General features: G+C 60.0%; 2 protein-coding genes across 2 annotated transcripts in view; one reads left to right on the top strand and one right to left on the bottom strand.

Annotated features, from left to right (window-relative positions):
* Positions 1-3026: 3026 nt before the first annotated feature.
* Positions 3027-7759, bottom strand: PEX12 (peroxisomal biogenesis factor 12). Its single transcript, XM_029082648.2, has 3 exons — positions 7522-7759; positions 5480-6018; positions 3027-3640 (listed from the first exon to the last, which is right to left on the bottom strand). The coding sequence occupies exons 1-3, from the start codon at positions 7690-7692 to the stop codon at positions 3241-3243; spliced, it is 1110 nt and encodes a 369-aa protein (XP_028938481.1). The 5' UTR covers positions 7693-7759; the 3' UTR covers positions 3027-3240.
* Positions 7760-11410: 3651 nt separating this feature from the next.
* The window catches only part of AP2B1 (adaptor related protein complex 2 subunit beta 1), a 41418-nt gene continuing 39086 nt past the window's right edge, over positions 11411-13742 (top strand). The window contains 1 exon segment of the mRNA XM_029082173.2: positions 11411-11558. The gene's annotated coding sequence lies outside the window, so the exon portion shown is untranslated.

Genomic DNA, 13742 nt, shown 5'->3' with positions numbered 1-13742 from the left:
TGCAATTAACGGATGTGTCGGATGGTAGAAAGAACGTCGGGAAAGCGGGATTTTTACAAGGAACGGATTTCTTCCACTTTAGAAAGGATGTTAACGGGGAAGCACGGATATTTGCAATTAACAGATTGGTTGGATGTTAGAACGTCCGCAGGAAAGCGGGATATTTACGAGGAACGGATTTCTTCCACGTTAGAAAGGATGTTAACGGGGAAGCACGGATATTTGCAATTAACAGATGTGTCGGATGGTAGAAAGAACGTCGGGAAAGCGGGATATTTAAAAGGAACGGATTTCTTCCACGTTAGAAAGGACGTTAACAGGTAAGCACGGATATTTGCAACGAACAGATCTGTGGCACGTTCGATAGGACATTAACGGGTAAGCAGGGATATTTACAAGGTACGAATGTGTTGCGTGTCAGCAAAGGATGGTAGGCGGGGAGTAAGACGTCGTTAAGGGCTGACTGAGTTCACAAACTCTCCTTCCCGAGTGAAAACAAGCATCCTTTACCCCCCCCCCCCCCCCCCCAGGGAGAAGACGGACACCTTTCCCTTGTCCCCAGATTTATTTTGGAACCTCATTCCTTCTCCCGCCTTAGCGGCGCTCAGTACGGGAGCTGACGGGAGCTCGGCAGACTCGGAGAAGGCGGCCGACGGGACTCGCCAACTGCAGGCTACCGTTTTTTCCCACCCCGGCGGGTGTCGTTCCGGCTCCTCGTCCCTTCACGGCTTGCCGGCTGCACCCGATCCCATCCTGATCCCGATCGGGATCCCTCTCGGGACACGGTTTGTCGGGACGAGCCGGGGCTGACGCCCTCTGGGGCGGAGGGGCCGTGGGGTGAAGAACGGCCTCTGAAAATCATCTTGTCGCGGGCAGAAATTCGGGCCGGGTGGGACCAACCCGTTGTGAGCCCCGCGAGGGACAGGGACCAGATCCTATTATTAGTACTGTAATAATAATAATAATAAGAGTACTTGTTAGGCATTGGTCTAAACACTGGGTTAGACACAAATTAATCAGGTTGAACACGGTCCCTGTCCTACGTGGGGCTCACACTCTTAATCCCCATTTTCCAGAGGAGGGAACTGAGGCCCAGAGAATAATAATAATGGCATTTGTCAAGCGCTTACTATGTGCAAAGCACCGTTCTAGGCGCTGGGGAGGATACAGGGTGATAAAGTTGACCCACGTGGGGCTCACAGTCTTAATCTCCATTTTACAGGCGGGGTAACCGAGGCACAGAGAAGTGACTTGCCTGAGGTCACACGGCAGACAGGTGGCGGAGCCGGGATTAGAACCCAGGTCCTCCTGACTCCCGGGCCCGGGCTCTCCCCACTAAGCCACGTTGCTTCTCTAAATTCCCCCTTGGGTATTTTCTCCCGGGGCTTAATATGGTGCTTGTGGCTACCCCAGTGCTTAGAACAGTGCCTAACAAGTATTATTATTAATAATGCGGCGCTGTGATTAAGCAGCATGGCGTAGTGGGCCCGGGAATCAGAAGGTCCTGGGTTCTAATCCCAGTTCCCGCCGCTCGTCTACTGGGTGACCCGGGGCGACTCATTGGGCCTCAGTTACCCCATCTGGAAAATGGGAATTTAGACTGTGAGCTCCACCCGGGGCATGGACTGTTTGCGTCCATCCCAGAGCTTAGTTCGGCGCTTAGCGCTTGATAATAATAATAATAATGTCGGTATTTGTTAAGCGCTTACTAGGTGCCAGGCACTGTTCTGAGCGCTGGGGGAGATACAGGGTCATCAGATTGTCCCACGAGGGGTTCACGGCCTTAACAAACACCATCGTTTATTTGTTGTTATTACTGGCATCCACTAAGCGCTCAATAAATACGCCTGACTGAAAGAATGCTCTGCCGGCGTTCTACTGTTACATCGTCGTCTCCCGAGGGCTTAGTACGGTGCTCTGCATCCAGGAGATGCTCACGCTTAAAAGCAGCGGAGCTCAGTGGCAAGAGCCCGGGCTTGGGAGTCAGAGGTCATGGGTTCCGATCCCGGCTCCGCCACTTGTCAGCTGGGTGACCGTGGGCGAGTCGCTTCACTTCTCGGGGGCCTCGGTGACCTCATCTGTAAAATGGGGATTGACTGTGAGCCTCAGACGGATGACCCGGCATCTCCCCGAGCGCTCGGAACGGGGCTCTGCACATAGTAAGCGCTTAAATACCAACGCTATTATCATTTTAATTAAAAGCTTCAACGGTAAGCGCTCAGGCCCCGTCCCGGGTCCCGGTAACGGCCCGGTGGCGGTTTCGAGAGAGAAACGTCCGTTTCGAGGGACCCGATCCGGGTCCCGGCGGCTTGAAGCGGACGGCTGGGGGGGGTGGTTTCCGCCCCATTTTGTCGCCGCCGCTCCGGCTCCCCGACAGGGCGTCGCCCTTCCGTCCTGGGGGGGGGCGTCGGGGGGTGCCCCCCGTCCCGCCCCCCGGCGAGGGGGCCGGAGGCCGGAGAAGCGGGGTGGCCTAGCGGTAAGCTCTCGAGTGAGCTCTCGCCCTCCGCGACTGGCTCGTTTCCACCCCAGCGCTTAGTACGTCCCCGGCCCGCTTAACCGACACCGCGACTGTCGTCGTCGTCATCGCGGCTGCCGTCTCCCCCGCTCTACACCGTGAGCCCGTTGCGGGCGGGGAACGTCACCCTTTATTGTTGGACTGTCCTCGCCCGGGTGCTTCCGACAGTCCTGTGCGCACAGCAGGCGCTCAGTAAACCCCATCGAATGAATGCGGCCCAGGGACCGGGTCCGGCCCCTCATCTCCCCACGGTGCTCGGCACGGTCCCCGGCACACACCGCTTACCAAATAACCCCGACCGTTATTAGGATTAATTCCCGTTGCGTTTATCACCACGCGGCCCAGGGACCGGATCTGGCCCTTGATCTCCTCGCTTGCCGGATGACCCCGACTGTCATTAGGATTGTTCCCGCTGCGCTTATTACCACGCGGCCCAGGGACCCGGGTCCGGTCCCTCGTCTCCCCGCGGTGCTCAGTACGGCGCCCGGCACAGAGTAAGAAACGCCACAGGGGTTATTGACGACCGCTATTATTACCGCAGTTATTCACGGACGGCCCGGGGACCGGGTCTGGCCCGCCGACCTCCCCGCCGGGCCCCGCCGGCGCTCGGCACGGCGCCCTCAAGGAGCGGTTCGGCCACTTACCGCGGTCCGGGAAAGGTTTCGCGTTCTAGGGCGGCCGGGTCGGGGGTTCCCGGGGTCCCCGTTTCCGTCCGGGCGTCGCCTTCAGCCGTCCGGGGCGTACAGCTTGACCAGGTGCTGCACCTCGGTGGCGTAGCCGGTGACGGGGCAGGCGCGGTGATTGCGCACGTACGGGTAGACGCAGCGATAGCAGAAGACGTAGCCGGAGGTGGCCAGGGCCGTGGCGTTGACCCGGACCTTGTGGCAGAGCGGGCAGGCGGTCTTCAGCTTGGGCAGCAGCGGGGCGTCGGCGGGGTGGTCCAGGTGGACGGGGGGCGGCGGGGCGGGCGGCGCCGTCAGCGCCTTGACGGCGTCCTGGTCGTCGGCCGCGTACCACCAGTCCAGGAACTGGAGGAAGAAGACGGCCGCGGAGAGGCCCGCCGACAGGGAGCTGCCCGCCGCGCCCGCCGCCCGCCGCAGGCCCCGCAGCAGCTTGTCCCGGGCGCTGCGGACAGGCGGGGGGGGGACCCCGGGACAAAAGGCAGCGCTTAGCGCAGAGAAGGCACCTCGCGCGCACCTTTAAAGCTCTTCCCCACCCCCCCTCCTCCGGGAAGCCTTCCCCGCCTAAGCCCTCCTCTCCGCCCCTCCTGCCGCTTCTCCTTCATCCTCCCTCGCGGCCCCCGGGTCCGCGCCCGTCGCTTCTTTTCTCTTTCGATCTAGACTAACGCCCGTCCCACCCCCCGACTGTGAGCTCGCTGGGGGCGGGAACGTGTCCGTGGCTCCGTCGTCCTCTCCCAACTCCTCAGTACGGTGCTTTGCGCACGGTCAGCGCTCGATAACTACGACCGAACGAACAGCGTTCTCTCCCAAGTGCTTAGTAGCGTGCTCTGCGGTAAGAATAATAAGGATGACGGTGTCTGGTAAGCGCTTACTAATCACGTTGGTAGCTGTTAAGCGCTTCCTGCGTGCAGAGCGCCGTTCTAAGCGCTGGGGTAGACCCAGGGGAATCGGGTTGTCCCGCGTGGGGCTCAGGGTCTTCATCCCCATTTGACAGCTGAGGTGACTGAGGCCCAGAGAAGTGAAGTGACTCGCCCACAGTCACGCAGCGGACAAGTGGCGGGGCCGGGAGTCGAACCCATGACCGCGGACTCCAAAGCCCGGGCTCTTTCCACCGAGCCACGCCGCTTCTCTAGGTGCCCGGCGCTGTTCTAAGCGCCGGAAGAGGTCGTCGGGTGGTCCCCCGTGGGGCTCGGTCTTCATCCCCGTCTTCCAGATGAGGGAACCGAGGGACAGAGAAGGGACGGGCCCAAAGTCACAAGCGGCGGAGCCGGGATCAGAACCCGCGACCGCTGACTCCCGAGTCCGACCTCTTTCCGCCGGGGCCCCGCTGCTTCTCCGGACACAGACGGCGCTCGGGAAACGGGACGAGTGGGAGAAAAACTAGCCAGTACCGTGACATCGTCTCTCCTCCGGTGCCAAGCACCGTGCTAGACGTTTTTACGAGGCGTCCTTCCCCTCGACTCTATCTGTCGCCATCGTTCTCGTCCGTCCGTCTCCCCCGACGGGACCGTGCGCCCGTCAGACGGCGGGGACCGTCTCTATCTGTCGCCGACCTGTTCGTCCCAAGCGCTCGGTCCAGTGCTCTGCACGTGGTAAGCGCTCAAGAGATACTACTGAATGAAGGAGTGAACGCTGACACAGCTCCGTGCCCCCACCACGAGCTCCCAGGGGAGAAGCCCGGGTCCCCCCGGGGCCGTCGAGGCGGGCCGGGGGACGGGCTTTTAGGGAAGCGGCGTGGCTCGGTGGAAAGAGCCCGGGCTTGGGAGTCGGAGGGCGTGGGTTCGGATCCCGGCTCGGCCGCTTGGCAGCTGTGGGACCGTGTGGGCCAGTCGCTTCGCTGCTCTGGGCCTCGGCGAGCTCCTCCGTAAAACGGGGATGAAGCCCGGGAGCCTCCCGTGGGACCGCCTGATGACCCTGGACGTCCCCCGGCGCTTAGAGCGGTGCCCCGCACGTAGGAAGCTGTATCTATTTTCTCAACTGTATATATTTTCATCACCCTATTTGTTTTGTTCCCGAAATGTACCTCGCCTCGATTCTATTTAGTGGCCACTGTTTTTACGAGACGTCCTTCCCCTCGACTCTGTCTGTCGCCATCGTTCTCGTCCGTCCGTCTCCCCCGACGGGACCGTGCGCCCGTCAGACGGCGGGGACCGTCTCTATCTGTCGCCGACCTGTTCGTCCCAAGCGCTCGGTCCAGTGCTCTGCACGTGCTAAGCGCTCAAGAGATACTACTGAACGAACGAATGGTAAGCGCTCGACGAATCCCGACATCCGACGGGCATACCTGCGGGGCGGCGGCCGGCCCGGCGCCGGGGGGTCCGCGGCCCGGACGTCCTCGGGGGTCAGCCGCGCCAGCCGCACCCCGGCGAGGCCCAGCAGCGGCGAGTGGCGCTCGGCCCACCCCAGCGTGTAGCACAGCTGCTGGCCGAGGAACCAGCCCTCCCAGGCCAGGTGGGCGAAGGGATAGGCCGCCAGGAAGGCCCGGCTCAGCCGCTTGCGGCGGGACGCGGCCGGCCGGATGGAGTAGTCGTCCTCGTCCCTGAGGCCGGACGCCAGCTTCTCCAGCTTCAGGCGCGCGTAGGGGAGGAGGACCAGGAGCAGGAGCGACCTCCGCAGCTGCTCCCGGGGGAGGCCGGGGCCGCCGGCCGGCCGGCCCGGCCCCGCGCCCGTCGCCACCCTCTTCAGCCCGTAGAAGTTCTCCGAGAAGGAGCCGCCGGCCCGGGACAGGTAGCGCCGCTGGAGCAGGAGGTCCAGGAGGGCGAAGAGCTCGTCGAACCACCGCCAGAGGAAGCCGTAGCGGGCCGGGTCGGATTCGGCCACCACCTGGGCCGCGCCGGCGGAAATAACAACAAACCAACGATAAGGCGGGTACCCGTTAGGCGCTCGCTATGCGCCGAGCACCGCTCTAAGCGCTGGGGGAGACGCGGGGTCATCGGGAGGCTCGCCGTCAATCCCCGTCTTCCAGATGAGGTCACGGAGGCCCAGAGAAGCGAAGTGACCGCCCGCGCGGCCGAGCGGGGGCGGAGCGGGGGCGGAGCCGGGATCCGAACCCGTGACCTCCCGCTCCCCGGCCCGGGCTCCTGCCACTGAGCCACGCTGCTTCTCTACGAAACAGTAATCACGATTTCAAAGATCACGCTACGGAGCAGCGTCGCTCGGTGGCAAGAGCCCGGGCCGGGGAGTCGGAGGTCGCGGGTTCTAATCTCCGCCCCGCCACTTGTCAGGTCGCAGACTCCGGGCCTCGGTTCCCTCATCCGGAAAATGGGGATTCGTTCACTCATTCAGTGAGCTCTGTATTAAGCGCTTGGATGGTTCGGATGGAGAAAGTACAGTGGGATTAAAAAAAAAAAAGACTGAGCGTATCTCCCCCAACACCCCTTCCCCCATGAACTCCCAGCCTCCCGAGTCACGGAAATCCGTCGTCCGTCTCCAGCGCCTTTATGCCTGTCGCTCAGCGGGATCTACCGAGCGCTTAACCCTGTGCGGAGCCCCGTACAGGGCGCTTGGGGGAACAGAGTCGGTCCCGCATCCAAGGCCGAAACATTTCAGAGTCGGGGTCCCGGGGACAAGCGGAGCGACGTCGAGGGATCTCTTTGGTTGGGGGAAATGATGATGACGATAATGGCGTGAGTTAAGCGCTTATAATGACAATGTCGGTATTGGTTAAGCGCTGACTAGGTGCAGAGCACTGTTCTAAGCGCTGGGGAAGCAGCGTGGCTTAGTGGAAAGAGGCCGGGCCTCCGAGTCGGAGGTCACGGGTTCGACTCCCGGCTCTGCCACTTGGCAGCTGTGTGACCGTGGGCAAGTCTCTTCACTTCTCTGTGCCTCAGTTCCCTCCTCTGTAAAATGGGGATGAAGACTGTGAGCCTCGCGTGGGACCACCTGATGACCCCGTATCTCCCCCAGCGCTTAGAAGGGTGCTCCGCACATAGGAGGCGCTTCACCAATACCAACGTTATTAATCAGGTCGTCCCACGTGAGGCTCACGGTTGATCCCCATTTTACAGAGGAGGCGACTGAGGCCCAGAGAAGTGAAGTGACTTGCCCACGGTCACACAGCTGACAAGTGGCAGAGCCGGGAGCTGAACCCCGGCCTACTATGTGCCAAGCGCTGTTCTTAGCGCTGGGGAGGATACCAGGTGATCGGGTTGCCCCTCGTGGGGCTCACAGCCTTCATCCCCATCGTCCAGATGGGGCAACTGAGGTCCAGCGACTCGCCCGCGGCAGCCGAGCGGCGGGGCCGGGATCAGAACCCAAGCCCGGGCTCCTGCCCCCGAGCCACGCCGCTTCTCGGCACCGGGTCGGGGGAGAGCGGGGCGGCCGTACCTTGGCCACGTGTTGAAGCGCCGGTCTCACCGCCGTCATCAAGCTGTCCTGGGCCACCACCTCGAAGATGGACGGCCTGTCGTCGTCGCCGGCCGAGGCCGAGGCCACGTGGGCCCCGTGCTCCGCCATCGCCTCCTTTTTGGAAATCGTTAAAAGAAGAGAAACCTTCATTCCGGGGGGCCGCGTGGCAGCCCGACAAGCCCCCCCGGACGACGTGATAACCACGGGATCCGTTCAGTGCCTACCGGGGGATGAGCACTGTTCTGAACGCCGGGGCACAACAACAGCGGGAAGCGGCGTGGCTCGGCGGAAAGAGCCCGGCCTTCGGAGTCAGAGGTCACGGGTTCGACTCCCCGCTCTGCCACTTGTCAGCTGCGTGACCGTGGGCCAGTCGCTTCACTTCTCGGGGCCTCGGTTCCCTCCTCTGTAAAATGGGGATTAACCGTGAGCCCCACGTGGGACCACCCGATCACCCTGGGTCTCCCCCAGCGCTCAGAACGGTGCTCTGCACATAGTAAGCGCTTAACAGATACCATCATAATAATGAGTAATCATTTCCGCTTCTGCCAGAATGACTTTAGGCGCAGAAGGAGCGGCCCGCTGTCTTTAGCGGCCTGTTGTCCTCTCCCTAGGCGCTTGGCCCGGTGCCCAGCGCGTAGTCCGGCGCTCTGCGGGCGGCGAGCGCTCAAGAAGCCCCGCCGCCTCTAGCGAGGGTGCTCACTACGTGCCGAGCGCTGTTCCGAGCGCCGGGGTGGATACGAGGTGACGAGGTCGTCCCCCTTGGGGCTCACGGTCTTCGTCCCCGTTTTGCAGACGAGGTCACTGAGGCCCGGACAGGCGAAGCCCGAGGTCACCCAGCTGACGCGGGGCGCCATTCGAACCCCGGACCCCCCCCCCCCCAAGCCCGGCCTCTTTCCACCGCCCCGGCGGTCCGAGCGGCGCTCGGCGCAGAGTGAGCGTCTGAGAAGTACCCTCACTAGAGGCGGCGTGGCTCAGTGGGGAGAGCCCGGGCTTGGGGGGGCGGGGTCGTGGGTTCGAATCCCGCCACCCGTCCGCTAGGCTGGCTTTGGGCGGGTCACCTCTCTGGGCCTCGGTGGCCTCATCTGCAAAATGGGCATGGAGGCCGTCGGCCAGGCCCCACCCCGGCGCTGGGCGGGCACATAGGAAGCGCTTAACGAACGCCATCGATTCTTCTTGTCCTTAGCGGGGCGCCCTGGGCAGAGCAGGCGCTCAGTACATAGGCCTGAGTGAGTGCGTGGATGGCCTGACCCTCCAGCCCGCGCCCTTCCCCCTCGTAGACGCCCCCCCCCCCAGGGGAGTCCACTTCAGAGCCCCCCCCCCGGGGGAGGGGAGCGCTCACAGCGCAGCCCGGCGGCCCCGGCCTCGACGCCCCGGAAGCGCGGGAAACGCTAACCGGAAGTGGGGCCCTGGGGGCGGCGCTCTAGCCAGACCTCCCCCGCCTTTTCCCTCCACCGCCGGCGACTCTATGGTCCCTCGCGCCCCTCATTTCCGCTTCCGCCGGAAGTAGGCGCCGCTGGGCGCCCCCTCCTCCCTCCCCCCCCCCCCCGGGATGGTTTGGGGCGCAGAGGGGCCCGTGGGGGGGGAGGGGAGAGCCCAGCTGCCTTGAATAACGTTGGTGTTTTGTTAAGCGCCTAGTCCAGTGCTCGGCACAGAGTAAGCGCTCAATAAATACTATTGAACGAATGAATGAAAGGGTCATGAGGTGGTCCCACGTGAGGCCCACAGGCTTCACCCCCACTTTAATAATAATAACGTTGGTAATTGTTAAGCGCTTACTAGGCGCGGAGCACTGTTCTGAGCGCTGGGTAGATCCAGGGGCATCAGGTTGTCCCACGTGGGGCTCACAAGTTAATCCCCATTTTAGTAATAATAATAATAATGACGTTGGTATTTGTTAAGCGCTTACTAGGTGCGGAGCACTGTTCTGAGCGCTGGGTAGATCCAGGGGCATCAGGTTGTCCCACGTGGGGCTCACAAGTTAATCCCCATTTTAGTAATAATAATAATAATAACGTTGGTATTTGTTAAGCGCTTACTAGGTGCGGAGCACTGTTCTGAGCGCTGGGTAGATCCAGGGGCATCAGGTTGTCCCACGTGAGGCTCACAGTTAATCCCCATTTTTAATAATAATAATGACGTTGGTATTTGCTAAGCGCTTACTAGGTGCGGAGCACTGTTCTAAGCGCTGGGGAAGGTACAGGGTCATCAGGTTGTCCCACGTGAGGCTCACCGGCTTCATCCCCATTTTACAGAGGAGGTCACTGAGGCACGGAGAAGTGAAGTGACTTGCCCACGGTCACGCAGCTGACAAGTGGCAGAGGGGTGATTCGAACTCATGACCTCTGACTCCCAAGCCCGGGCGTAGGATGGGCCAGACACTTCACTTCTCTGGGCCTCAGTGACCTCATCTGTAAAATGGGGATGAAGACGGTGAGCCCCACGTGGCACAACCTGATGACCCTGCCTCTCCCCCAGCGCTTAGAACAGTGCTCGGCACATAGTAAGCACTTAACAAATACTAACATTATTATTGAACGTAGTAAGCACTCAATAAATAGGATCGAATGAATAGTAAGTGCTCAATAAATACGATTGAATATGGTAAGTGCGCGGTAAATGCAATCGATTTATAGTCAGCGCTCAATAAATATGATTGAATATAGTAAGCGCTCGGTAAATGCGATTGATTTGTAGTCAGCGCTCAATAAATGCGATTGACTCGAGTCAGCGCTCGACAAATAGGATGGAAGGACTGGTAAGTGCTCAGTAAATAGGATGAATAGTAAGCGCTCAATAAACAGGATTGAATGAATAGTAAGCTCGCAGGGAGTAGGATTGAACAAATGGTAAGCGCTCAATAAATAGGATTGAGTGAATAAGCACTCAATAAATGGGATTGAATGAATAGTAAGCGCTCAATAAATAGGACTGAATGAATAGTAAGCGCTCAGTAAATAGGATTGAATAGTAAGCGCTCAGTAAATAGGATTGAATGACTAGTAAGCGCTCAGTAAATACGATTGACTATAGCAAGCGCTCAATAAATAGGATTGAATGAATAGTAAGCGCTCAGTAAATACGATTGACTATAGCAAGCGCTCAATAAGTAGGATTGAATAATAGTAAGCGCTCAGTAAATGCGATTGACTATAGCAAGCGCTCAATAAATAGGATTGAATGAATAGTAAGCGCTCAGTAAATGCGATTGACGATAGCAAGCGCTCAATAAGTAGGATTGAATGAATAGTAAGCGCTCAGTAAATGCGATTGAATATAGCAAGCGCTCAATAAATAGGATTGAATGAATAGTAAGCGCTCAGTAAATACGACCGACTATAGTAACTGCTCAGTAAATAGGATTGAAGAAATAGTAAGCGCTCAGTAAATGCGATTGAATAAAGTGACGGAGTGAATAGTGGATGGAGTCGGGAGGTCATGGGTTCTAATTCCGCTCCGCCACGTGTCTGCCGTGTGACCTTGGGCAGGTCACTTCCCATCTCGGGGGGGCCTCGGTTCCCTCATCTGTAAAAATGGGGATTAAAAACTGTGAGCCCCACGGGGGAACCACCTGATGGCCCTGTATCATCCCCCCCCCGCCCCAGCGCTTAGAACAGCGCTCTGCACGTAGTAAGCGCTCAACAGCTACCATCCCCCTTATAATGCGATCGAGTGACTGAAGGGGCGGGAGGGAGCCGCTCCGTCTCCGGGGCAACGGGGCGCGCGGTGATGACGTCGGCGGCCGGGCTGTAAAGAGAGGGGGCGGCGCGCCCCGATGACATCACCGCCCCGCCCGGGGGGGGGCGGCGGCGCGCGTCGATGACGCCGGCCCCGCGCGCCTGCCCTTCCGCCAGGGCTTCCGGTCGGCCATCTTTAAGTCGGGCACGGAGGGTTTTGCGCAGTGGCGGAGCCCGTGGGTGTGGTGACGGGCGCAGGGAAGCATTCGGGCCCCGCCGCCCCCGCCCCGTCCCGGTCTCCCGCTGGTCCTCCGTCCGTCCTGCAGCTCACCCCCGCCTGCGGTGAGTCCGGGCCGCAAGGGGGCGCTAGGGTGTGGCCGCACGAGACCCCCTTCCCTCCCCCCCCCCCCAACCGGACCGAACCGGACCGGGCCGCGGAGGCTGCCGGGAATAGTGGCCAAGCTGGCGGGGGGGGGGAAGGACTGGGCCTCCCTTGGGGCGCTCAGGACAGCGTCTGCCCCATCGGGGGCGCCCAAATAGTACCGTTATTGCTGCTGTTCTCGTTACCGTTGCTGTGCTGGGGGTTGTGGATGTTGGCAGCGGGGGGAGGGCGGAGGAGGGAGGATCCCCGGTCATCCCAGAGTATTCCTTGAGCGCCTAGTAATAATAATGTTGGTATCTGTTAAGCGCTTCCTACGTGCCGAGCACCGTTCTAAGCGCTGGGGGAGACACGGGGGAATCGGGTCGTCCCACGTGGGGCTCCCGGTCTTCATCCCCATTTGACAGATGAGGTCGCTGAGGCCCAGTGAAGTGACCTGCCCCCAGTCACCCAGCTGACAAGTGGCAGAGCCGGGATTCGAACCCATGACCTCGGACTCCCAAGCCCGGGCTCTCTCCAGACTGTGAGCCCATCAGTGGGCAGGGACTGTCTCTATCTGTTGCCCAATTGTCCACTCCAAGTAATAATAATAATGTTGGTGTTTGGTAAGCGCTTACTAGGTGCCGAGCACTGTTCTAAGCGCCGGGGGAGATCCGGGGTCATCAGGTTGTCCCACGTGAGGCTGACAAGTTAATCCCCATTTTAATAATAATAATAATGGTGGTATTTGGTAAGCGCTTACTAGGTGCAGAGCACTATTCTAAGCGCTGGGTAGATCCAGGGTCATCAGGTTGACTCACATGAGGCTCACAAGTTAATCCCCATTTTAGTAATAATAATAATGTTGGTGTTAAGCGCTTACTAGGTGCCGAGCACTGTTCTAAGCGCCGGGGGAGATCCGGGGTCATCAGGTTGTCCCACGTGAGGCTCACAAGTTAATCCCCATTTTAGTAATAATAATAATAATGTTGGCATTTGGTAAGCGCTTACTAGGTGCCGAGCACCGTTCTAAGCGCTGGGCGAGACACGGGGGAAGCAGGTCGTGCCCCGTGGGGCTCCCGGTCTTCATCCCCATTTGACAGATGAGGTCACTGAGGCCCAGAGAAGTGAAGTGACTTGCCCACAGTCACCCAGCTGACAAGTGGCAGAGCTGGGATACTGTGTGCAGAGCACTGCACTAAACGCTTGGAATGCACAGTCGGGCAACAGATGGAGACCCTCCCCGGGCTCCCACTTTGAAAGCGCGCCCCTCCTCCAAGGGGCCTTCCCAGATTGACCCACCCCCCTTCCCTCTGCTCCTTCCCCTCCCCCCAGCACTGTGCTCATTTGCCTATATCGTGTATTATCCTATTTATTTTGTTAATGAGGCCTACATCCCCAGAGAGGCAGCGTGGCTCAGGGGAAAGAGCCCGGGCTCGGGAGTCAGAGGTCACGAGTTCGAATCCCCGCCCCGCCACTCGGCAGCTGGGGGACTGTGGGCGAGTCACTTCCCTTCTCTGGGCCTCGGTGACCTCATCTGGAAAATGGGGATGAAGACCGGGAGCCCCACGGGGGACGACCAGACGACCCCGTGTCCCCCCCCCCCCCCAGCGCTTAGAACAGTGCTCGGCAGAGAGTAGGCGCTTAACAGATACCAACGTTATCATTATTATTAGTGATGCTCTTTACCTTGATGATGTTGCCTCGTTTCTCTTTCGCTCTGTTTTGCTCTGCCGTCCACCTCCCCCGACTGTGAGCCCGTCTAATTGGGCTCCCTCTGTTGCCCCGTTGTCCATTCCAAGCGCTTAGTACAGTGCTCTGCACCTAGGAAGCGCTCAATAAGTAGTATTGAATGAATAAAAGGGGGAGACAGACGACCAAGCGAGTTGTTAGGGGTGTGCCCTGCCCTGGGCAGAAGGTAGGAAGGCTCCTTGGGGTGTGTCCAGCTGGGGGTGGAGGATTGAGGGTTCCTAGAGACGTGCCCCATTCGTCCCTATTTATTGAGCGCTTACTGGGCGCGGGGCACCGTAGTAAGCGCTTGGAGCGGGCAATTTGGCAACAGAGACGATCCCTACCCAACCACGGGCTCCCGGTCTAGGTGGGGGATGAGTGGGGCGGCTCCCTGGCCCAGCCTGGGGGGCAGAAGGTGGGACCCCCTCGGGGGATGT

Source organism: Ornithorhynchus anatinus, chromosome 17 (genome assembly GCF_004115215.2).
Source record: "Ornithorhynchus anatinus isolate Pmale09 chromosome 17, mOrnAna1.pri.v4, whole genome shotgun sequence".
NCBI classification, from domain to species: Eukaryota; Metazoa; Chordata; class Mammalia; order Monotremata; family Ornithorhynchidae; genus Ornithorhynchus; species Ornithorhynchus anatinus.
Note: the sequence above shows the minus strand (reverse complement) of the source record. Positions and strands in the feature narration are given on the sequence as shown.